This window comes from Oncorhynchus masou, chromosome 5, assembly GCF_036934945.1.
Source record: "Oncorhynchus masou masou isolate Uvic2021 chromosome 5, UVic_Omas_1.1, whole genome shotgun sequence".
Classification (NCBI taxonomy): Eukaryota; Metazoa; Chordata; class Actinopteri; order Salmoniformes; family Salmonidae; genus Oncorhynchus; species Oncorhynchus masou.
The window spans coordinates 42,443,887-42,469,724 of record NC_088216.1 but is presented as its reverse complement, the minus strand read 5'-3'; the positions used below and the strand labels follow the sequence as shown (position 1 = coordinate 42,469,724).

Sequence of the window (25,838 nt, the reverse complement as noted above, 5' to 3'; positions counted from 1 at the left end):
CATGCTTACGCCATAAGCAAGTGGGTGTAATGACAATGGGTAGGTAGCTGGCCCAATATTGGACTAAAGGAGCCTAACGTTACTCCTTATAGTCCATAGACCTTACATGTTCTGTTTAAAGGTGAATTGGTGCAGATACCTAGTTAGCAGAGGTAGTCGACTGTCTTCCTTCTGTTTTCCGTAAACATTCGCTGTAACATGGAGATATGGTTGTGTGGGATCACTAACCCTATAAATGTGTGTAGTAATTTAACATTTTTTTGTATCGCTGATAGATCGCTACGTTCCTCATTTCCAAAATAGTTTGATCTTTCGGGATGAACGTTGGGTCTGTTAATAGTATCTTTTGGACGGGGGAGTATTATCATCAATAATACGCTAAAACCAGTAAGGGTCTCATATGGGTTAGTAACTAGCTAGTGAGCTTAATTTGTGTTGATAAATAGCTACGAACCATCTAGTTCTAAATTGATTTGTATAACTAGTTAGCTAGCTTTGGCATGATGGCTACATTGGCAAGGGGGCTAGCTAGCTTACTACATTGATTGGCAAGAATGACTCACTGGCTATACACTGAGTCGGTATTCATGTCATAAGAAGGAATTCCCCTCGACCACGCTCACAAATTGGGGACATTTTTTTTTCCCCATTAACCCCCATTGTAACAGAGCAAACGTTGTTGTAGATTTTTATTTAACAATTATAAAACATGGGAAAAGCTGCTGTGGTGTAACCAGGTCAAAAATCCCGACCTACGGTTTACAATGCTCCCACTTGGGAAATGGAGGCTGTGTGAAGAGCCCTGTTGCTTCAGGCTATTCAGTGTAGAAGGGTGGGTAAATGTGGTGATCCGGTGTCCAAGTAGGCTACACATGGTTGTGTGTGTGGAAAACATTTAATCACAGGTAAGACGTTTGACTTGTTTAGTATAGTCTTTGTAAGTTGACTCACTACTTGTAGTTTTAGTCTGCCTGTGTTGGTCAGCTTCATTTTCTGGTTGGTAGCTAGTTAGCACTCGCGTCGCTAACCTTAGCGCCATCATAAGGGTTACGAGGGAAGCCCTACAATATTATGTTTTTCTAATTAGTGAGAACACTTGGGAGTGTTGAAACGTAATGTTTTATTTAAATGTAGTTTTTGTAATTTACTTAAACAAGCAGACAAGATAAGTGTATTTGAAAATGTCAAGTGTTTGCTGTGAGCCAGTGGGGTAACCAAGTTGTTATCCGCACAGGTGGGCGGGGCCCCAACGTTCTATTTAATACTGACTGGGACTGTCCTTAAATTGGTTTCAGATAATTCATAATAATGATACAATACCTTGCACATAGACCTGTAGGCTGTTTGCTAGGATTTAATAAAGCTACAGTAGCTAGTTGCCAGGATGGATAAAGCTCATAACTAACTAATACAATTCAAGTGTATTTATTGTATTTGTTGCTACTCATTGCACTGGTGCCATCATCCATTGTAAACAGTGTGTGACCCACTGACTAGATGCCAATTATAAATGGGCTGTGATGCTCTGTAGTGTGTGAAAATAATTTCCTGACAGCTGGGATTTTCACAATTAAGCTGCCAGCCCTAATTTGTTTTTCCTCAGTCTGCTTCAAACCAAAATAAACAGCCCAAACCTGCTCCATCAGAAGAGCTGGGTCCATTGACACCCTAGAACCAGTAGTCAACCATTTCTGGGCCACAAAAACAAATTTTGATGAGTGTGTCTAACACACGCCTAATGTACCTTCAGAAAATACTCATACCCCTGGACTTATTCCACATTTTGTTTTTACACCCTGAATTAAAAATGTATTAAATATATTTTTTTCCCTCACCCATCTACGTACAAAACCCCATAATAATAGTGGGAACATGTTTTGCAAATGTATTGAAAATGAAATACATAAATCTAAGTGACTAAGTATTCCCACTGAGTCAATACATGTTAGAATCACCTTTGGCAGCGATTTACAGCTGTGAGTCTTTCTAAGAGCTTTGCACAACAAAATTGTACAATATTTGCACATTTTATAATTTTCAAATTTCTTCAAGCTCTGTCAAGTTGGTTGTTGATCATAGCTGGACAGCTATGTTCAAGTCTTGCCATTGATTTTATTCAAAACTGTAACTAGGCCACTCAGAAACATCTAATGTCGTCTTGGCAAGCAACTCCAGTGTATATTTGGCATTGTGTTTTCGGTTATTGTCCCGCTGAAAGGTGAATTCATCTCCCAGTGTCTGGGGTAAAGCAGACTGATCCAGGGGTTTGTCTAGGATTTTGCCTGTGCTTACCTTAATTCCGTTTCTTTTTTCATCCTGAAAAACTCCCCAGTCCTTAATGATTACAAGCTTACTCATAACATGCTGCAGCCACTACTATGCTTGAAAATATGGAGAGTGGGACATAGTAAGGTACTGCATCATTTTTTGCAGTATTACTTTTTTTGTTGCAAACGGGATACATGTTTTGGAATATATTTTTTAGCTGTACAGGCTTCATTTTCACTCTGTGAATTAGGTTAGTATTGTGGAGTAACTACATTGTTGTTGATCCATCCTCAGTCTTCTCTTAGCACTGCAATTACACTCAGGAGCGGTTTTTAAAGTCACCATTGGCCTCATTGTGAAATCCTTCAGAATGATGCCTGTGTCTTTGTAGTGACTGGGTGTATTGGAACACTATCCAAAGTGTAATTAATAACTTCACCATGCTCAAACGGATATCAATGTGTGTTTTTTTTTTACCCATCTTTGTGAAGCGTTGGAAAACCTCCCTGGTCTTTGTGGTTAAATCTGTTTGAAATTCACTGCTCGACAGTTACCTGTGTGTGTGGGGTACAGAAACAAGGTAGTCGTTTAAAAAAATTTTTTTTTTTAAACCAACATGTTAAACATGATTATTGAAACTTATTATGTGACTAATTAAGCAATGTTTTACTCCTGTACTTATTTAGACTGGCCATAGCAAAGGGGTTGAATGCTTATTGACTCAAAACATTTCAGATTTTCATTTTCAATTTGTAAATAATTTCAAAAAACAATTCCACTTTGACATTATGGGATGTTGTGTGTACTAGGCCAGTGACAAAATCTCAATTTAATCCATTTCAAATTCAGGCTGTAACACAGCAACATGTGGAAAAAGTGAAGGGGTCTGAATACTTTCTGAAGTGACCTTTACCTTGAAAAACAATCAAACTCAGTTTCTGCAAACAGGAGAAACTGACATTTTGTGTTGCGCCCTTCTCTAATGCCTACTTAGAGTTGTAAAAGCACTTGTCTGTGATGCCCAGTTTGTTTTGGAACTTTGCAACTTGGTGGCGGTTAATATTCAGCAATAGAGACCACTCCCTGTTTTAGAATGGGTGAGTCGTGCCAAGGCTCATCTGGCCCCACACACACACTATCAAGGCCCATTAGACACACACACACACAGTTTCCTTATCATGGTCAGGGCAATGTTGCTCCCTTATCTGAAATGCTGCTGGACCAGAGCGATCCACAACAGCGGTTCAAATTGAGCAATTGTTTGTGCGCCGCTGTCGGCAAGAAGGGCGGTTTGAGCCCTTTTCTCAACCAATTGGCTGTTTTCCTTTTTTCAGAGAATGTCAATGGCAGTATGTGAAAACGATGCACTTTAGTTTATCCAGCATTTCCATTAGCTCCATATGGATACTGTGTCTTTGTGGTTTGTGAAACAAGGGGATGGGCTGCTAGTAGTTATTATTTTGTATAATTTTTTTATACCCCTTATTCTCCCCAATCCTGTGGTATCCAATTGGTAGTTATATTCTTGGCTCATCGCTGGAAGTCCCGTACGGACTCGGGAGAGGCATGCGTCCTCCGAAACACAACCCAACCAAGTTGCAATGCTTCTTAACACAATGCCCACTTAACCCGCAAGCCAGCCTCACCAATGTGTTGTAGGAACACACCGTGCACCTGGCCGCCGTGTTGGCGTGCACTGCGCTCGGCCTGCCACAGGAGTCGCTAGTGTGCGGGGACAAGGACATCCCTGCCGGTCAAACCCTCCCTTAACTCGGACGACGTTGGGCCAATTGTGCGCCCCGTCGTGGCCGGCTGCGACAGAGCCTGGACCTGAACCCAGAATCTTTAGTGGCACAGCGAGCGCCTTAAACCACTGCTCCACTCGGGAGGCACACATCAAGTTTAATGGACCGCGTGTAGTGGGCTATGGCTTCATGTCATTACATCATCTAAGAGCTCTCCATCCACCTGCTGTGTGTCTTCAATTTTGAGGACACTGGCTGATGTAATGACTTGAAGCCATATCCTACAAATATTATAATTTATTATTATTATTTTTCAACATTTTTAACTAAGCAAGTCAACTAAGAACAAATTCTTATTACAATAACGGCTTACCCCAACCAATTGTGCGCCGCCTTAAGGGACTCCCAATCACAGCCGGATGTGATAGTCTGGATTCGATCCAACGACCCTAGTGACGCTTCTTGCATTGAGACGCAGTGCCTTAGACCGCTGCGCCACTCGGGAGCCCTGACTTAAATTTGATTACAATTATTCCCATGCCTGGTCCCAATACAACCCTTAAACCTGTCCCCTTACCCCTTCGGTTTTCAAATACGTGGCTATACTCTGGATAGGTTTAAGAAATACACCAGTTGGAGCCATATTGGTTACACCCATCCAGACCTGGCCTGATCCCAGATCTGTTTGCCTCTTGCCAATGTTTGACATGACGGTTCAACAAGGAGTTCTCAAAAAGCAGAAACGGACTGACAACCACACTAATCCAGACCATTCAGACGAGAAAACGCAGAAGGCAGGCAGTGATTAGGGGTTGTTTTTGGAGAGTTCACCTGTGTTCATTTCACTTCAATGCAGTCCACTTATGTCTCAACTCTATCCCTTTCCAGCTAAGAAAAAGGGGAATAAGAAGGGGAAGACTCTGACCCTCACTGACTTCCTCGCAGAGGACAGTAGGAGTGGGGGCAACGCTCCACCACCGCAACCCAGCTACGCCAAGTCCACCAGCTGGGCTGATGAGACCGATGACCTGGAAGGAGATGGTGAGGGACAACTTGATTCTTGATGAAGATTCATATGGGGGCACATCCAAAGGAACAAACTTTCCAGGGTTTCAAAAGGCAATGTACAGGATGTCTCAGATCTGTGAAATGTCTTGTAAAGAGCTAACATGCTTCTCTGTCATGTTCCATTGGGAGTCATGTCTTGTTGTTTCACACAATTTTTCTGTAATGTCTCACCTATCCATTGAAATCCATTTGTCTCTGGAAAAACAAATCCCTCATTCTCTCCCTCAGTGTCCACCTCCTGGCACACAGGGGAGGACAGTTACCGGGCCCCCGCAATAGACCGTAACATCCTGCCCACAGCGCCACGGTCGGCCCGTGAGCCCAATGTGGACCGTTCACGCCTCCCCCGCAGCCCCCCCTACACAGCCTTCCTGGGCAACCTGCCCTACGATGTCTCAGAGGAATCTATCAAGGACTTCTTCCGGGGCCTAGCGGTATGTACTCAGCTGTTATCAAATGGGGACAAAATGTTGGTCATACCTAGGGCTGCATGATTTGGACAAAATATCTAATTGTGAATTTATTGGGCCCAATATTTTACTTGCGATTTTCAAAAACTATGTTAAAACAACTGTCACGGTAGAGAACATCCCTTCTAAAATGAGAACATATGAATGCATACATGCTGTGCTAACTGAATATAGAACCAATTTAAATATTTCCCAACATTGTTATAGGCTGCAGATTGAATAGAAAGCTTATGAATCTGTAATTGTGTCATTCGACTTAATCGTTATTATGACTGCACGGCCAGGCATGACTCCAACTCCATTAAGTTTGCCGATGACAGTGATCACAGACAATGATACAGCCTATGGGGAGGAGGTCAGAGACCTGACTGCCGTGCAAGGATAACAACCTGTCCCTCAATGTGATCAAGACAAAGGAGATTATTGTGGACTACAGGAAAAAGAGGACCTAGCATTCCCCCGTTCTCATCGACGGGGCTGTAGGAGAGCAGGTTGAGAGCTTCATGTTCCTTGGCGTCCACATCACCAACAAACTAACGTGGTCCAAGCACACCAGGACAGTCATGAAGTGTGCACGACAAAACCTATTCCCCCTCAGGAGACTGAAAAGATTTGGCATGGTCCTCAGATCTTCAAAAAGTTTGACAGCTGTGCCATCGAGGGTTGAATCACTTCCTGTTATGGCAACTGCTCGGCCTCCGACCGCAAGGCACTACAGAGGGTAGTGCGTACGGCCCAGTACGTTATTGGGGTCAGTGATGGCTTCCGGCCATCCTGGACCTCTGTACCAGGCGATGTCAGAGGAAGGCCCTTAAAATTCAGACTCCAGCCACCCTAGTCATAGACTGTTCTCTCTGCTACCACACGTCAAGCAGGTACTTAAGCACCAAGTCTAGGTCCAAGAGGTCTCTAAACAGCTTCTACACCCAAGCCATAAGACTCCTGGACATCTAATCTAATGTCTACCCTCACTATTTGTTTTGCCGCCCCCCCCCCCACTGCTGCTTCTCTGTTATCATCTGTGCATAGTCACTTTAATAACTCTACAAGGTACATATTACCTCGAACACCGTTGCCCCCGCACGTTGACTCTACCTGTACCATACCAACGATATACCCATTCATTTTATGTCACTGCAGTATTTCCCCTCTTCTGAGACTGTCGTGGAGTTCCTCTCGCATTCACTCGTCTGTCTTATTTCCGACCTCAGACCAGTGCAGTTCTCCATCAGCACTCTCACCTTCTCACTGGTCCACATCTCCCCTCTGTTCTCAGATCAGTGCGGTGCGCTTGCCACGGGAGCCCAGTAACCCAGAGAGGCTGAAGGGCTTTGGCTACGCAGAGTTTGACGACGTTGACTCCCTCTTGAGGGCGCTGACTCTCAACGAGGAGGTAAGAAACAACACACTGAGGAGAGAAAGGTTTGAGGGTCTTTATTCGAGGTCCCTGGTCTAGGAACAATGAGATCAATGATGAGCATGATGACCCAAATGTCTGTCTCTAATTAGGATTCATCACATATACAGTGGGGCAAAAAAGTATTTAGTCAGCCACCAATTGTGCAAGTTCTCCCACTTAAAAAGATGAGAGGCCTGTAATTTTCATCATAGGTACACTTCAACTATGACAGACAAAATGAGAAAAAAAATCCAGAAAATCACCTTGTAGGATTTTTTTATGAATTTATTTGCAAATTTTGGTGAAAAATAAGTATTTGGTCAATAACAAAAGTACCCTTTGTTGGCAATGACAGAGGTCAAATGTTTTCTGTAAGTCTTCGCAAGGTTTTCACACACACTTGCTGGTATTTTGGCCCATTCATCCATGTAGATTTCCTCTAGAGCAGTGATGTTTTGGGGCTGTTGCTGGTCAACACGGACTTTCTACTCCCTCCAAAGATTTTCTATGGGGTTGAGATCTGGAGACTGGCTAGGCCACTCCACTCACTTGAAATGCTTCTTACGAAGCCACTCCTTCGTTGCCTGGGCGGTGTGTTTGGGATCATTGTCATGCTGAAAGACCCAGCCACGTTTCATCTTCAATGATCTTGCTGATGGAAGGAGGTTTTCACTCAAAATCTCACGATACATTGCCCCATTCATTCTTTCCTTTACACGGATCAGTCCTCCTGGTCCCTTTGCAGAAAAACAGCCCCAAAGCATGATGTTTCCACCCCAATGCTTCACAGTAGGTATGGTGTTCTTTGGATGCAACTCAGCATTCTCCCAATCTTCTTCTGGATTATCCAAATGCTCTCTAGCAAACTTCAGATGGGCCTGGACATGTAGTGGCTTAAGCAGGGGGACACGTCTGGCACTGCGGGATTTGAGTCCCTGGCGGCGTAGTGTGTTACTGATGGTAGGCTTTGTTTCTTTGGTCCCAGCTCTCTGCAGGTCATTCACTAGGTCCCCCCGTGTGGTTCTGGGATTTTTGCTCACCGTTCTTGTGATCATTTTGACCCCACGGGGTGAGAACTTGCGTGGAGCCCCAGATCGAGGGAGATTATCAGTGGTCTTGTATGTCTTCCATTTCCTAATTGCTCCCACAGTTGATTTCTTCAAACCAAGCTGCTTACCTATTGCAGATTCAGTCTTCCCAGCCTGGTGCAGATCTACAATTTTGTTTCTGGTGTCCTTTGACAGCTCTTTGGTCTTGGCCATAGTGGAGTTTGGAGTGTGACTGTTTGAGGTTGTGGACAGGTGTCCTTTCTTTATACTGATAACAAGTTCAAACAGGTAACGAATGGAGGACAGAGGAGCCTCTTAAAGAAGAAGTTACAGGTCTATGAGAGCCAGACATCTTGCTTATTTGTAGGTGACCAAATACTTATTTTCCACCATATTTTGCAAATAAATTCATTACAAATTTTACAATGTGATTTTCTGGATTTTTTTTCTTCTCATTTTGTCTGTCAGTTTAAGTGTAGCTATGATGAAAATTACAGGCCTCATCTTTTTAAGTGGGAGAACTTGCACAATTGGTGGCTGACTAAATACTTTTTTGCCCCACTGTACATTTGATTATATCAATCACAACATCCATTCAGTTTTGGTAATAGTTTGGGTTAGTTGACAATGTCACAAATCATACACACACTTCAATGGGGCAGAAGTCTGGGTTGTGATTCTGGATAGCCACATAGCTACCAACAATGACAAACTGCCATGTGGGGAATTGTAAGTGACTCGTTTAATCTTGTTCTTGATACCATGTCTTGTTATGGCAGATTTGATGTCAATACTAACCAACAACTGTGATGTATTTGAGACAAAAGTGCTCATTGTTCAAATGGATTTGTTTTCAGTAAGAGACAAAATATAGTTAACATGTTGTCAACAATCTAAGCCAGCTCCTCTGTGTTGCCCCATAGTTGCGCATGCTCAGGTTTTGTTGCTTAACAACCAAACTTGTCTATAGTTTACTTCAAGGGACATACAGTTGAAGTCAAAAGTTTACATACACTTAGGTTGGCATCATTAACTTGTTTTTCAACCACTCAAAATGTCTTGTTAACAAACTATAGTTTTGGCAAGTCAGTTGTGTCATGCACAAATTAATGTCCTAAGTAATTTTTCCAACAATTGTTTACAGACAGATTATTTCACGTATAATTCACGGTATCACAGTTCCAGTGGGTCAGACGTTTACAATACACTAAGTTGACTGTGCAAAAAGTGCAAATCAATCCCAGAACAACAGCAAAGGACCTTGTGAAGATGCTGGAGGAAACGGGTACAAAAGTATCTGTATCCACAGTAAAACAAGTCCTATATTGACATAACGTGAAAGGCCACTCAGCAAGGAAGAAGCCACTGCTCCAAAACCTCCATTTAAAACAAGCCAGACTACAGTTTGCAACTGCACATGGGGACAAATATCGTACTTTTTGTCCTCTGGTCTGATGAAACAATAATAGAACTGTTTGGCCATAATGACCATCGTTATGTTTGGAGGAAAAGGGGGAGGCTTGCAAGCTGAAGAAGACCATCCCAACTGTGAAGCACAGGGGTGCAGCATCTTGTTGTGGGGGTGCTTTGCTGCAGGAGGGACTGGTGCACTTCACAAAATAGATGGCATCATGAGGAAGGAAAATGATGTGGATATATTGAAGCAACATCTCAAGACATCAGTCAGGAAGTTAAAGCTTGGTCGCAAATGGGTCTTCCAAATGGACGATGACCCCAAGCATACTTCCAAAGTTGTGGCAAAATGGAAGTCAAGGTATTGGAGTGGTCATCACAAAGCCCTGACCTCAATCTCATAGTAAAGTTGTGGGCAGAACTGAAAAAGTGTGCGAGCAAGGAGGCCTACAAACCTGACTCAGTTACACCAGCTCTGTCAGGCGGAATGGGCCAAAAGTCGCCCAACCTATTGTGGGAAGCTTGTGGAAGGCTACCCAAAATGTTTGACCCAAGTTAAACAATTTAAAGGCAACGCTACCAAATACTAATTGAGTGCATGTAAACTTCTGACCCACTGAGAATGTGGTGAAAGAAATAAAAGCTGAAATAAATAATTCTCTATACTACTATTCTGACATTTTCACATTCTTAAAATTAAAGTGGTGATCCTAACTGACCTAAGACAGGGATTTGTTTTTCTAGGATTCAATGTCAGGAGTTGTGAAACTTGAGTTTAAATGTAGTTGGCTAAGGTGTATGTGAACTTCCAACTATAACTGTAGATAAAATAAACAATGTGCTGTTGATTTATTAGTTTGAGCTTTCCATGAATCATTAGTGAAATTACTTTGAGTGCTCGACAAATATATGGAATTTAACTGTTAGTGACTGGTAAATAGTATTCAATCTATGATGCTGGAACATGATATTATTGAAAGGAGATTAGTTGGTCATTTAGGCCACATTACTGGTAATGCCTTGCATGTCTGAGTTTGTTTCCTGCCTCTGACCTAATAGAACCTGGGAAACCGCAGGATCCGGGTGGATATTGCAGATCAGTCCAATGACAAGGGTAAGTTACACACAACCCATGACCGTCCTTCTGAATTAATGATGCACCGATTTTAGTATTTTCAATTAAATATTGAAAATGCTTTTCGGTCCAGGACTTGGCTTAATCTTACACATATCTTGCAAACCATATGTGTCAGGAGGTCAATTCATGCACATTCCACATTTCCCTACCAGTGCCCGGCCAAAAAACACTGCTGAAGGCCATTGTAGCCCAAACTTCATCTGTTGTGGTGTACGAATAAAGCATTTGGGTGGAGCATTTACTGTGGGCTTTTATCATTTGATCCCTAACCTTGAATGGCCAGAGGGGAGAGACAATGGTCAGATGGGTGGACGAGACCGGATGGGCCGCATGGGAGACATGGCAGGCCCCGACAAGACAGACAGTGATGACTGGAGGGCCCGGCCCACTGCAGACGCCGACGATGGACCCCCAAAGAGAGAGGAATCCGCCTTTGGTAAGAGTTTCCATCTAAGCTAAAAGAGCCACATATCTACAGACTATATAAATGCACTCAGCAAGTGTCTTTTAACGTCTCTGGGCAAACCGACGCGCTAGCGTCCCACCTTGCCAACAATAAATGCAAATGCTAATAGCACTCGTTAAAACTCAAACGTTCATTAAAACACACATGCAGGGTACGCAATTCAAGCTACACTCGTTGTGAATCTAGCCAACAAGTCAGATTTTTAAAATGCTTTTCGGCGAAAGCATGAGAAGCTATTATCTGATAGCATGCAACACCCCAAAATACCTGAAAGGGATGTAAACAAAAGAATTAGCGTAGCCGGCGCTACACAAAACGCAGAAATAAAATATAAAACATTCATTACCTTTGACGAGCTTCTTTGTTGGCACTCCTATATGTCCCATAAACATCACAATTGGGTCTTTTTTTTTCAATTAAATCGGTCCTTGTATACCCAAAATGTCCATTTATGAAGACTGTGATCCAGGAAAAAACACTTTTTCTAAACGCAACGTTATTTTTTTAAATTAAAAAAGTTGGCTATAAACTTTGACAAAACACTTCAAACTACTTTTGTAATCCAACTTTAGGTATTAGTAAACTGTGGTTTAACCAGTTTTAGAAACTTCAGGGTGTTTTCTATCCACACATACTAATCATATATTCCTGGCATGAGTAGCAGGACGTTGAAATGTTGTGCGATTTCTAACAAAATGTTGAAAAAAGTAGCCCTAGCGCTAACAGGTTTTAAAGCAGCCTGCTAAAATTCTGAGGGCAACACCTCACAGCTTAGCTTTTGCAAGCATGTAAGCACGGGTTCACCAAGGAAGGACAGAAAAGGCACAGTGTCGCTAAAGATGCTGGGGCAGACCTTCTAATGTCTTTTGTGACCCGTTTCAGGAAACTAAGGATATGTTGCAAGTCACGACTTCACAGGAGAGACATTTGAGTAAAACCAACTATTTTCATCAAAATGCGTTATTTTGTCAGATACATTCTGGAACATGGCAACTTTCATGTGCCTTAACAAACTTGTATTCCATCTTTAAATACGAACAAAATGTGTTAATTACGAGCCTGGTAAAGCCACAGAAAACGCCAGCAACTTTCCCACTAGCCATGATTGGCTGAGATGAGTGGGCTGGACATGCCGAGAAGAAGTTTGGATTGGTCTGCCATATAGTGGGCTTCTATTACAGTCTGTGTTGGTAATCTTGTCGAACGCGGGTTTAAAAAGAAAATGTGTAGTGGAGCTGCATGTGTTGCGCTCCACTTTCTGGGGGGTTGAGTTTTGAAATCGGTGGAATTAGAGTATGATAGCTAAAGAGATGGCAAAAACACCTGTCTCCAGATTACATCTTTAAACTAAGGGCAAACGTGGCATTATTTACAGTGCCATGCGAAAGTATTTGGCCCCCTTGAACTTTGCGACATTTTGCCACATTTCAGGCTTCAAACATAAAGTTATATAAAACTGTATTTTTTTGTGAAGAATCAACAACAAGTGGGACACAATCATGAAGTGGAACGATATTTATTAATTTTGCACGCCCAATTTTTCAGTTTTTGATTTGTTAAAAAAGTTTGAAATATCCAATAAATGTCGTTCCACTTCATGATTGTGTCCCACCTGTTGTTGATTCTTCACAAAATAGTTGTATCTTTATATTTGAAGCCTGAAATGTGGCAAAAGGTCGCAAAGTTCAAGGGGGCCAAATACTTTCGCATGGCACTGTATGTGCCACTATGTTCATTGTTGTTTTAACAAGCTAACGGTAGCTGGCTGGCTCATTAGCTAACATTACGTGACGTGTGTAATCTTACACATTGTTTAGCTTGCTAGGTTCATGTCTTAACTTAGAACTACCCCTCCCGGATCCAGGAGAATTGTCATCAACTAGACTAATTAGCATAACGCAACGGACAAAAAATCTTACTAGAAAATTTTGATATTCATGAAATCACAAGTGAAATATAGTGAAACACAGCTTTTTTGTTAATCACCCTGTCATCATAGATTTTGAAATTATGCTTTATAGCCAAAGCAAGACAAGCATTTGTAAGTTTATCGATAGCCTAGCGTAGCATTATGTCCAGCTAGCAGCAGGAAGCTTGGTCACGAAAATCAGAAAAGCAATCAAATTAAATAGTTTACCTTTGAGCTTCAGATGTTTTAACTCACGAGACTCCCAGTTAAACAGCAAATGTTCATTTTGTTCAATAAAGATTATTTTTATAGCCGAAATAGCTCCTTTTCTTGTTCATGTTTTGTTGAGAAATCCACCTGAAATTGCGGTCACGACAACGCCGAAAAGTGTACAACACCCTTTGAATATGGCCGGTGTCAGCAAAAAAGCGTAATGAAATTGTTGCCAGCAGAGGTGGTTAGGCTGTTTCATGTTAACCAGAGGTAAACAAATCATCGGCCAGAGCATCAGGTGTGCGTTATGAACGCTCCGAGAGCGAAACGGGGTGGGTGGGGCTAAAGCTTAAGAGGATGTGAACGATGCTGAATGGGTGTAGATACCAAAATATTCAAAGGCAATTTTCTCAAAAGTGAAATTATAAGTTTATCAACTTTCAAAGCTGAATAACTTTCCCCATTGTCAAAAATGCACTGTATGATATACCATTTTGTAGCTTTTAGTGTCTACTTTTTTCCAATGTAAAAAAAATGACTTCAAATTTTGCTACATAAATCCAAATCCAGGTGGTGAGTCACCATTGTCTCAAAGCGTCATACTACGTCATGCTCTTTCTTTTTTTCATGCTACACTTTTTATCTGAAATGTCAAGCACGCATGGGTATGTTTTATGCCGTCCACATAGTTCCAGTTCTTATCTTGCACTGTGTGAAAAGAACTGCATCCTTTTGACATTTTTTCTTAATGTTTCTTGATCTCAGGAGATTTGATTTGTGTTACTTCATTTGCATCCCTTTCATAGTCCCATTAACTCCTTCGTTTCCTCTCAGGGTCACGCGACCGCTACGGAGACCGTGACGGGCTGCGAAGGGACGACCGCGGCTTCGGCGACCGTGGCGGCGACCGGGACCGCGGCTTTGGCGGCAGAGACCGCTATGACGACCGGGGAGGTGAGAACGGAGGTGAAACCATTGCTCAAAACTTAACGGATCGTCATCAATCTAGACCAGGTATTCCCAAACTGGGGGTACGTGCAATGCCTTCGGGGGTATGCCATATAAAAATGTGATTCACCTTTCAAAATATAAAATTCAAAAAAATCTTCACATTTAGATTTTCCAACTGGGCTATACATTTGGTTATGTTTTTCTCTCTCTCACCGGAGTAGCCTCGTTTTACTGCCAAAAATACAATTTAACCATCTAGTGTTGCGCAAAATAACAACACAATGTCAAATACAGGTAGCCTGGTCAAATAATTAACATCCAATCACATTAACTGTTACTCTATCGGGAAACCTTCACTCTTGTGCAGACATTTAGAAATGAAATATCCCAATTTGAAAAATAAGCCACGGGAGTTTTTGAGTGAGAGTTAAGATTATTTTTGAGTAGAAAGACATGCATAAAAGTAACTGATACCATTAATAAATAAGAAGGGGCTAGAAGCGTCTTATATGGTGAGCTACCGAGTGGCAAGGACAGGCAAACCCCATACTACTGAGGACTTTATTCTTCCTTGCTGTGGGAAAAGGCGAAAAAAAACTATACAGACAATCTTCATCAAACAGTAATTGTTTTGAAACAATTACTGCTTTGCCTACAAGCCAGTGAATTATATGCGTTACAGCTGGATGAGTTACCAGATGTTGCGGGCCTGGTACAGCTCCTGGTATATGTCCGTTACGTTTCTGGGGGGGTCAATTTTTTATTTTTTAAATTTTACCTTTATTTTACTAGGCAAGTCAGTTAAGAACAAATTCTTATTTTCAATGACGGCCTAGGAGCAGTGGGTTAACTGCCTGTTCAGGGGCAGAACGACAGATTTGTACCTTGTCAGCTTGGGGGTTTTAACTTGCAACCTTTCGGTTACTAGTCCAATGCTCTAACCACTAGGCTACCCTGACATCCTCTTCTGGAAACCAGGACAACCGGAGAGGATATTTTTAAAGTACTGGACAGCTTTGTGACATCAAATGGACTTTGGTGGTCAAGATGTGTTGGTATCTGTACTGATGGTGCAAAAGCCATGACAGGGAGACATAGTGAAGTGGTAAAACGTGTGCAAGCAGTTGGTCCCGACACCAGTTGGGCACACTGCAGCATCCACTGAGAGGCTCTTGCTGCCAAGGGAATACCTGACAGCTTGAAAGACATTTTGGACACTACAATGAAAATGGTTAACTTTGTTAAAGCAAGGCCCCTGAGCTCTCGTGGATTTTCTGCATTATGCAATGATATGGGCAGCGACCATGTAACGCTTTTACAAAATACGGAGGTGCGCTGGTTATCAAGAGGCAAAGTATTGACACTTAAAAAAAATATATATATATATATTGAGAGATGAGCTTAGTTTACTGGCTGTCATTTTCACTTGTCTGACCGCTTGCATGATGACTAGTTTCTCACAAGACTGGCCTGTCTGGGTGATGTTTTTTCTTGCCTGAATCATCTGAATGTAGGATTACAGTGACTCTCTGCAGCTATATTCAGCTATATTGTGCGGGACAAAATTGAGACTATGATTGGAGCTCTTTTTGTCTGCATTAACAAGGACAACACACAGGTCTTTCCATCGTTGCTCAATTACGCAGGTACTTTTCCAAAACTGACGACACACAACTGGATTCGTTATCCCTTTCATGCCCTCCCTCCAGTCCACTTACTGATATCTGAACAAGAGTGCCTCATCGAAATTGCAACAAGCGGTTTAGTGAAAATGTAATTTAATCAGAAGCCACTAAAATATTTCTGGATAGGGCTGCGATCAGTTTCTTTCCTTGGCAAATCGCACTGCTAAGACACTGATTCCCTTTGCAACCACGTACCTAATGTGAGAGTGGATTCTCCGCCCTCACTAGCATGAAAACGAAATACAGGCACAGACTGTGTGTGGAAAATGATTTAAAACTCTCTCCCCAATACAACCAAACATTGCAGAGTTATATGCATCCTTTCAAGCACACCCTTCTCATTTACCTGTGGTGAGTTATTCACAATTTTTGATTAACAAATAAGGTTTTATATGTAAGATGGCTAAATAAAGAGCAAAATGATTGATTATTATACACTGCTCAAAGCTCCTAGATCTGAATGAATGAAATATTCTTATTAAATACTTTTCTTTACATACACTGCTCAAAACAAATAAAGGGAACACTTAAACAACACAATGTAACTCCAAGTTAATCACACTTTTGTGAAATCAAACTGTCCACTTAGGAAGCAACACTGATTGACAATACATTTCACATGCTGTTGTGCAAATGGAAAAGACAACAGGTGGAAAATATAGGCAATTCGCAAGACACCCCCAATAAAGGAGTGGTTCTGAAGGTGGTGACCACAGACCACTTCTCAGTTCCTATGCTTCGTGGCAGATGTTTTGGTCACTTTTGAATGCTGGCGGTGCTTCCATTCTAGTGGTAGCATTAGACGGAGTGTCTGTCAGCGTAGTGTCCAGAGCATGAAGGTGCTACCAGGAGACAGGCCAGTACATCGGGAGACATGGAGGAGGCTGTAGGAGGGCAACATCCCAGCAGCAAGACCGCTACCTCTGCCTAAGGAGGAGCAGGAGGAGCACTGCCAGAGCCCTGCAAAATGACCTCCAGCAGGCCACAAATGTGCATGTCTGCTCAAATGGTCGGAAACAGACTCCATGAGGGGGGTATGAGGGCCCGACGTCCACAGGTGGGGGTTGTGTTTACAGCCCAACACCGTGCAAGACGTTTGGCATTTGCCAGAGAACACCAAGATTGGCAAATTCGCCACTGGCGCCCTGTTCTCTTCACAGATGAATGCAGGTTCACACTGAGCACGTGACAGAGTCTGGAGACGCCGTGGAGAACGTTCTGCCTGCAACATCCTCCAGCATGACCGGTTTGGCGGTGGGTCAGTCAGGTGTGGAGTGGCATTTCTTTGGGGGGCCGCACAGCCCTCCATGTGCTCGCCAGAGGTAGCCTGACTGCCATTAGGTACCGAGATAAGATCCTCAGACCCCTTGTGAGACCATATGCTGGTGCTGTTGGCCCTGGGTTCCTCCTAATGCAAGACAATGCTAGACCTCATGTGGCTGGATGTCAGCAGTTCCTGCAAGAGGAAGGAATTGATGCTATGGACTGGCCCGCCCGTTCCCCAGACCTGAATCCAATTGAGCACATCTGGGACATCATATCTCGCTCCATCCACCAACGCCACGTTGCACCACAGACTGTCCAGGAGTTGGCGGATGCTTTAGTCCAGGTCTGGGAGGAGATCCCTCAGGAGACCATCCGCCACCTCATCAGGAGCATGCCCAGGTGTAGTAGGGAGGTCATACAGGCACGTGGAGGCCACACACACTACTGAGCCTAATTTTGACTTGTTTTAAGGACATTACATCAACGTTGGATCAGCCTGTAGTGTGGTTTTCCACTTTAATTTTGAATGTGACTCCAAATCCAGACCTCCATGGGTTGATACATTTTATTTCCATTTTTAATTTTTTTTTGTGATTTTGTTGTCAGCACATTCAACTATTTGAAGAAAAAAGTATTTAATAAGAATATTTAATTCATTCAGATCTAGGATGTATTATTTTAGTGTTCCCTCTATTTTGTTGAGCAGTGTAGTTGAATGTGCTGACAACAAAATCACACAAATTTATCAATGGAAATCAAATTGATCAACTCTCCACTTCTCTCCATTTGATGTGAATATGACTTCAGTTTTTATGCATGCTGGCTTTCTCCCGCTGCCTCCTGCCATGCTACTTCATGACAGGGTTCACACAAGGTGCTTAAAGTACTTGAATTTGGCACTCTGAAATTCAAGTACTGGAATACCTTGAAAATCTTAAAATAATTAAAATAGAGAACAGATAATGATCAAATATTTGAATAAAAATTGTATTGGTCTTGTAACTTTCCTCACGTGTTTCGCACTGTGCTTGCCAGGCAAGCTCGCTCATTCCACCCACACTGCCACTCAGCCAGGCAGGTGCAGAACTGACTTATTAGGCACTGCCATACGACACATCCATAGCTAAAATGCTAGGCAAATGTAGATAAAATGTAGCCTTTTGTGCGTATGGACACATACACATGTGATCTTTTTATTTAATCTCATGAAACATGGGATCAACACTTCATGTTGCATTTTTATTTTATTTTATTCAGTATGGTTAATACAATCTGATTTGGATATATTTGGCTGATTTCACAAAATAGTGTGAAATCTAGGGCTGGGTGCTGTACCATACTTTTCTATATACAGGGTTCGTACAGTCATGAAAATCCTGGAAAAAGTCATGTACTTTTAAAATGGTGTTTTCCAGGCCTGGACAAGTTTTGGGAAATCATCCAATCCAAAAGGTTTTGGAAAAAGTAATGGAAATTGTAATTTCAGTTAATTTATTTAGGCACAGTTTTTAAATATTTTATCAATCAAATAAAAATTATCAGCCATGATCGTAATGACACTGTTTGCACGCATCACCTGCATAGTGCGAGACGAGTGGACTGTTGCTTAAGTAGAGAGACAGTTGGACATTACAGCAGCAGGTCTAGCCTATAAAATGTTATACAGCGGGTGTGGCTAATCCTGAATACTCGTTAAAGCTGCATTCCAGCTGGTGTCTTTTCCACAAGTTACCACCGGCAAAATGTATGATTAAAATGCCTATTTGCTCTGTTCCATTTGAGAACGCAATCAACTGTCTCATCAGCCCAGCCAAGCAATTTATCAACTTAATGTCTAGATGCTTTTGATAGTGGAGATCGTCTCCCATTTCTTTTAGACTAACATTTAGTTTTCAACAGCAGAGATTTGTATGAACCTTGCTATCTTTCTGACATTTGCAATGTTGTTTCAGTATTCGATCTCCAGCTGTCCAATAGTTATGAACATGACGAGACAAACAGGCAGGCAGCGTTTCTCAGCCAATCGAAATCATGAATTGGCAATTGAAAAAAGGTCAAACGAAACAAAGTGCAGCTAGTTTGCAGTCTTTCCAGCTTCAGTTAGAAGTGATTGTGTTGTTGGCTAGCTCCTCTGAACAACAGTGTTCTGACGAGTGAGCATATTTTCTATTCCAGGTGAAATCGCTCCTTATTAGTTCATTTATCGATGTATCCAAATAAATGTCAATAGAAACAGCACAGCAAGTAAGTGAAAGAAGTAGGTTTTGATTTTGTTTTACTGGTAATGAGGACATGCGTAAATGCCAACAAAATAACTTTTTGTAACCTTTTTTTAACTAGGAAAGTCGCCCTATCACGCCCCTATGAGACTCCCAATCACGGCCAGATGTGATACAGCATGAAATTTGAAACAGGGACTGTAGTGACGGCTCTTGCACTGAGATGCAGTGCCTTACACCGCTGCGTCCATGTTTGTGTGTAACCTATTTAACTGTACTAGAATGCTTAAAAGGCCGCAAAAATTGTAAATATCGGTATCGTTTTTTTGGCAAGGAAAATATTGGATATCGGTCAAAAATGCGGTGCATCACTAATTCTGATTTGTGCCAGGTCTTGCAGTCCCAAGATAGAAGGGGGGATGGGGGGAATTTCAGCAGGCAAGAAAATGGTCTTGCCGAAATCCCCCCCACCCCCTTCTAATTTCCTTAATTTTGTCACTAGAGTCAAATACTTTCTATAGAACAAACTTCACATCAGGATAGGCAACCAAAACAAATAATTAGTGTGTGTGTTATATTAAGCAGAGGGAGTAAAATGTAGGCAAGCAATAAACATTTCAGAACAGCTACTAGTTGAATAAGACATGGGAGAGATGACGAATTTTGGGAAAGAGATTTATTTATAGACTAATACACAAATAACCAAACTGAAAACTGCAGACATTACTAGTGCCTCCCCCGCGATCAAACCACCATAAAAAGTCTAATGAAACGCAGCCTAACACGATCATTGACAGCTGCCTTGAAGGACACACATAAATGCTTTCTGCTAAGATCAGTGAAATGTAGGCTAAACTGACAATGGAGTGAAGAGTAGAAATCTCAACTTGGTCTCGGGCCGAACAGCCGTACCAATATATCCTCCAGACACCGGCTTCTCGGGCATTATCACTTAAATGGAGAACAGATTAACTAGGTTGTCAATTCAAAACCGATTTTGTACCCTCTAGTTAACTGTTTAGATATTATTTGCATGTATGAATGTTTTCGTCATGTCCCCAAAAACATTCCACTGACACTAGCAAATAAGGCCATACAAAGTTAATTTAACTTTTGTGAACGATTCATTTTGATTCATTTAAATGGTTCTTCTTGACGAGACAATTCACTTTGCCATTGTATTAGTTGGGATTCGATTCAATCGCTGTGAATCGAATCATGTTAATCAAAATAATTTGAGATTTGTAAACATTAGGAAAAAATTAAATCTAGCCATGTTTTTAGATTATGTGTCTTAACTTTCTTTCTTGATACTTCCATTTGATTTGGGCTGAATATTTTGTGTGCTGAATAAAAATATTTGTAACCTACCATAGCCATTTGAGCTTTTGCTATATTGATTGATCGAATTATTTCATTTGTCATCAAATGTATTTGGTTGTAATGGGTGGTCAGCCATCCTCCAGGAAAGCTAATGTGTGTCACCTGCACAGGCTTTTATTCCAGTCCCCCCTCTAACAAAACATTTTGTTTTTAGAAATGAGCTTCTCAATCGGACCTTGATAAACTGTCTCTGTGTTCGAGCAGGGCTTATTCAAAAGCCTGTGCACCCAGCAGGTCTCCAGGCTCAGGGTTGACCACATGTTTTATACAGTTGCCTAACAGGTATTTTACTTTTGGGGGCGGGGTTAAGTGCCTTGCTCAACAAAAAACTGGAGATGGTACATGTGATCAGAGAGCAGCCTCCCAGTGTCGATACCACATTGCGCTTACTTTTTTTATACGTACATTGACACTGCCAATTGTTGGTCATGGAAACTTAATTAAAAGTCAATCTATATGAACCCTGTATGTATCGGTATCTATGCAAGGACCGGTTTTGTTTTTTACTTTACCATCTATAATGCTATTTCACTGTTTTGGTTTGTTAAATGTGATACACCACTCCGGCGTGTGTAATGTCAGTTTTTCTGTTTTCTGTTGATCGTCTATTAGTTTGTGTCTTACTGTCTGCAAACAGCTTGTTTGTCATGAATATTCTGGAAAAGTTGTGCCAAAAATGGATCATATTAGCCGCTAATGCTAATTGCTAGTTAGCTGGCTAACTCCCAATGGTTAAATCAGACTTTCCCAAACTCCACGAGGTGCAAAAGAGGGTAGTGCGTACAGCCCAGTACATCACTGTGCAAAGCTTCCTGCCATCCGGGACATCTATACCAGGTGGTGTCAGAGGAAGGCCCTACAATTAGCTATGGACTCCAACACCCTAATCGTAGACTGTTCTCTCTACTACCGCACGGCAAGCAGTTCTGGAGCACAAAGTCTAGGTCCAAAAGGCTTCTTAAACCCCCAAGCCATAAGACTGCTGAACAGCTAATCAAATGGCTACCTGGACTATTCACATTTTATATGCTACTGCTACTCGCTGTTTATCTATGCATAGTCACTTTACCCCTACCTACATGTACATATTAACTAAATTACCTCGACAAACCTGTACTCCCGCACATTGACTGGGTACCGGTGTGCCCTGTATATAGCCTCGTTATTGTTATTTTATTGTTACTAAAAAAAAATTACAACTTTTGTTTATTTTGTAAATATTCTCCTAACTCTTATTTTTCTTAACTGCATTATTGGTTAAGGGCTTGTAAGTAAGCATTTCACGGTAAGGTTTACAAAGGTTGTAAAAGTGACAAATGGTGCCAGTGTGCCACATGTGCATGTGACAAATAACATTTGATTTGAAGTGCAACGCTTTGTCAAAAATTTTGCAGCAAATCAGATGTCTTTGACCCTGCCACAATGTGCGATTCATGAGCTCCAATTTTTCGACCTAAAGATAATGAAAAATAGTACATCACGAGAAGTGCTTGGCGTTAGTCAAGTCCTTTTATTCAACCTGACACTTGCGGAGTGGCAGAGTTTTTAGATCCTGCAGTTGCATTAATCTGTCTGCAGTTGCTTGTGCTAAAATCAAGCCGGTTCTTAAATACGGCAGCTCCATTTTTTTTTTTAAGCAGGCATCACGTGTGTATGTGTGTGCCTTCATGAGATGTACAGTACCAGTCAAGTTGGGACACCTACTCATTCCTGGGTTTTTATATATTTTGTATTTGCTGCATTGTAGAATGAAAGTGAAGACATCAAAACTATGAAATGACAGACATGGAATCATGTAGTAACCAAAAAAGTGTTAAACAAATCAAAATATATTTATATATATAATATAAAGTAGCCACCCTTTGCCTTGATGACCGCTTTGCACACTCTTGGCATTCTCTCAACCAGCTTCATGAGGTAGTCACCTGAAATGCATTTCAATTAACAGGTGTACCTTGTTAAAAGTTCATTTCTGGAAGTTCTTTATAAAAAAAATAGTAAAAATAAATAATCCGTAGAATGAGTAAGTGTCCAAACTTTTGACTGTACTGTCTGTATATAACCCGATAACTAAACAGAATAAGTGCTTCCCTGTGTTGCCCTCATATTTCAGTTAGACAGCGGTATGGATAAAGCGACTAAGTCTTGGCGCTTGTACTCCCTCTACTCTACCGCAGCCTTTGGCTCCCGCAGGGATAGGGATGACGGAGGGCGACGTGCCTTCGGCAGTGGGTACCGCCGTGACGATGACGATCAGAGTGGCGGAGGTGGTGGTAGCCGCTATGGGGCCCGGGATCGCTACGGCGGAGACCGGGAGGGCCGGTACGAGAGGCAGGACGAAGGGCGCGAGGAGAGAGGTGAGGGTAAACTACCCTCAAATTGTTCTCAATATTTTACTTTTTACAGTTTTATTATTCTGTGTGTTATTCAACCCTGTAACCACATGTCCATCCTGTTACCCTCACTGACACCACCCTTCCCTCAGGTTCCCTGCCTAGATCCCCTTTAAATAATTAGCAGTGCTATATTACATCTCACTATGAACAAGACTCCCTTGGGGATTATGCCAAGGTTCAAATTAAGGTTAAATATAGACAATCTAACCCATGTATCTCCCCACGCCGCATAACCAGGTGGTCCCACCGAGAGGCCCAAGCTGGTCCTGAAGCCGCGCAGCATGGCCAAGGAGGAGCAGCCGGCCGGCAGCGGTGGGGCTCCCCCAGCTGCTCCGGCAGCCGCCCGCAGCTCTAGTCGAGCCTCCATCTTTGGAGCGGCCAAGCCCGTGGACACAGCGGCTAAGGAGCGGGAGGTGGAGGAGAAGCTCCAGAGGCAGCTAGAAGAGGACCAGTCCAAGGGCTTCGATAGGAAACCTCGCAACAGAGACAGGTGAGGGGTTGTGGGTGTAGCAGGAAGCGGCAGAGCTGAATTGAGCGTGAGTCTGGTAGAGTTCTTGAGTGATTTTTATGGTAAGCAAAACACTATGCAAGAGCAACCTGGTGCAACATAAACAGCATTATAACTCAGATTTTGTGCCCGTATTTAATGTTTTCAGCTCTAAATTATTACACATTTTGTAATAGCTACAGCAGCTGTTTATTGGTAATTTGGTCATGGGCCCTCTGGAAACAACCTCTCCCTGAATTGTGTGTGTTATTAACCCAGCAAAAAAAGAAACTGTCAACTGCGTTTATTTTCAGCAAACTTAATTTTTGTATGAACATAAGATTCAACAACCGAGACATAAACTGAACAAGTTCTACAGACATGTGACTAACAAATGGAATATTGTGTCCCTGAACAAAGGGGGGAAGTCAAAATCAAAAGTAACCGTCAGTGTCTGGTGTGGCCACCAGTTGCATTAAGTACTGCAGTGCATCTCCTCCTCATGGACTGCACCAGTTCTTGCTGTGAGATGTCACCCCACTCTTCCACCAAGGCACCTGCAAGTTCCCGGACATTTCTGGGGGGAATGGCCCTAGCCCTCACCCTCAGATCCAACAGGTCCCAGACATGCTCAATGGGATTGAGATCCGGGCTCTTTGCTGGCCATAGCAGAGCACTGACATTCCTGTCTTACAGGAAATCACGCACAGAACGGGCAGTATTGCTGGTGGCATTGTCATGCTAGAGGGTCATGTCAGGATGAGCCTGCAGGAAGGGTACCACATGATGGAGGAGGATGTCTTCCCTGTAACGCATAGCATTGAGATTGCCTGCAATGACAACAAGCTCAGTCCGATGATGCTGACACACTGCTCCAGACCCTGACAGGCCCTCCACAGAGTACAGGCTTCTGTGTAACGCTCATTCCTTTTGACGATAAACACGAATCAGACCATCACCCCTGGTGAGACAAGACCGCGATTCTTCAGTGAAGAGCACTTTTTTGTCAGTCCTGTCTGGTCCAGCGACGGTTTGCCCGGTGATGTCTGGTGAGAACCTGCCTTACAACAGGCCTACAAGCCCTCAGTCCAACCTCTCTCAGCCTATTGCGGACAGTGTGAGCACTGATGGAGGGATTGTGCGTTCCTGGTGTAACTCAGGCAGTTGATGCCATCCTGTACCTGTCCTGCAGGAGTGATGTTCGGATGTACCGATCCTGTGTAGGTTTTACACGTGGTCTGCCACTGCGAGGACGATCAGCTGTCCATCCTGTCTCCCTGTATCGCTGTCTTAGGCGTCTCAGTTCGGACATTGCAATTTATTGCCCTGGTCACATCTGCAGTACTCATGCCTCCTTACAGCATGCCTAAGGCACGTTCACGCAGATGAGCTGGGACCCTGGGCATCTTTCTTTCTGTGTTTTTCAGAGTCAGTAGAAAGGCCTCTTTAGTGTCCTATGTTTTCATAACTGTCACCTTAATTGCCTACCGTCTGTAAGCTGTTAGTGTCTTAATGACCGTTCCACAGGTGCATGTTCATTAATTCTTTGGTTCATTGAACAAGCATGATAAAGTGTTTAAACCCTTTACAATGAAGATATGTGAATTTTTTACGAATTATCTTTGAAAGACAGGGTCCTGAAAAAGGGATGTTTCTTTTTGTTGTGGTGTGTGTGTGTTTGTCACACACAGTATCAGTCAAGTTTGGGCACCTACTTATTCAAGGGTTCTACATTGTAGAATAATAGTGAAGACATCAACACTGAAATAACACACATGGAATCATGTAGTAACCCAAAAAGTGTTAAAAAAAATCAAAATCTATTTATGTAAGAGCATACCAGATGGGATGGCATATCGCTGCAGAATGCTGTTTTAGCTGTGCTGGGTAATTGTGTCTTGAATTCGAAATAAATCACTGACAGTGTCACGAGCAAAGCACCATCACACCTCAATGCTTCACGGTGGGAACCACACATGCGGAGATCATCTGTTTTCCTACTAATCACACCAAATGACAGATGTCTGTCGGTCTAATGTCCATTGCTCATGTTTCTTTGCCCAAGCAAGTGTCTTCCTCTTATTGGTGTCCTTTAGTAGTGGTTTCTTTATGTGAATCAGGCCTTCATGGTCGAATTGCTGCGGTCTCCTCTGAATAGTTAATGTTGAGGTCTGTTACTGGAACTCTGAAGCATTTATTTGGGCTGCAATCTGATGTACAGAACTTATCCTCTGCAGCAGAGGTACCTCTGGGTCTTTCTTTCCTGTGGCGGTCCTCGTGATAGCCAGTTTCATCATAGTGCTTGATGGTTTT

At 42.4% G+C, this 25,838-nt stretch overlaps 1 protein-coding gene across 8 annotated transcripts in view; it reads left to right on the top strand.

Annotated features, from left to right (window-relative positions):
* Positions 1-25,838, top strand: part of LOC135539611 (eukaryotic translation initiation factor 4B-like) — a 56,111-nt gene that overhangs the window by 3,668 nt on the left and 26,605 nt on the right. For 4 of the 8 annotated variants that reach the window (XM_064965599.1, XM_064965591.1, XM_064965598.1 and 1 more), the window contains exons 2-9: positions 4,902-5,054; positions 5,310-5,515; positions 6,828-6,944; positions 10,472-10,526; positions 10,834-10,986; positions 13,973-14,152; positions 22,820-23,005; positions 23,276-23,528. In XM_064965599.1, coding sequence (XP_064821671.1) covers positions 4,902-5,054; positions 5,310-5,515; positions 6,828-6,944; positions 10,472-10,526; positions 10,834-10,986; positions 13,973-14,152; positions 22,820-23,005; positions 23,276-23,528 — 1,303 coding nt within the window. The remainder of the gene's footprint in view (positions 1-4,901; positions 5,055-5,309; positions 5,516-6,827; positions 6,945-10,471; positions 10,527-10,833; positions 10,987-13,972; positions 14,153-22,819; positions 23,006-23,275; positions 23,529-25,838) is intronic. The other 4 variants (XM_064965594.1, XM_064965596.1, XM_064965597.1 and 1 more) reach the window with 3 other exon arrangements.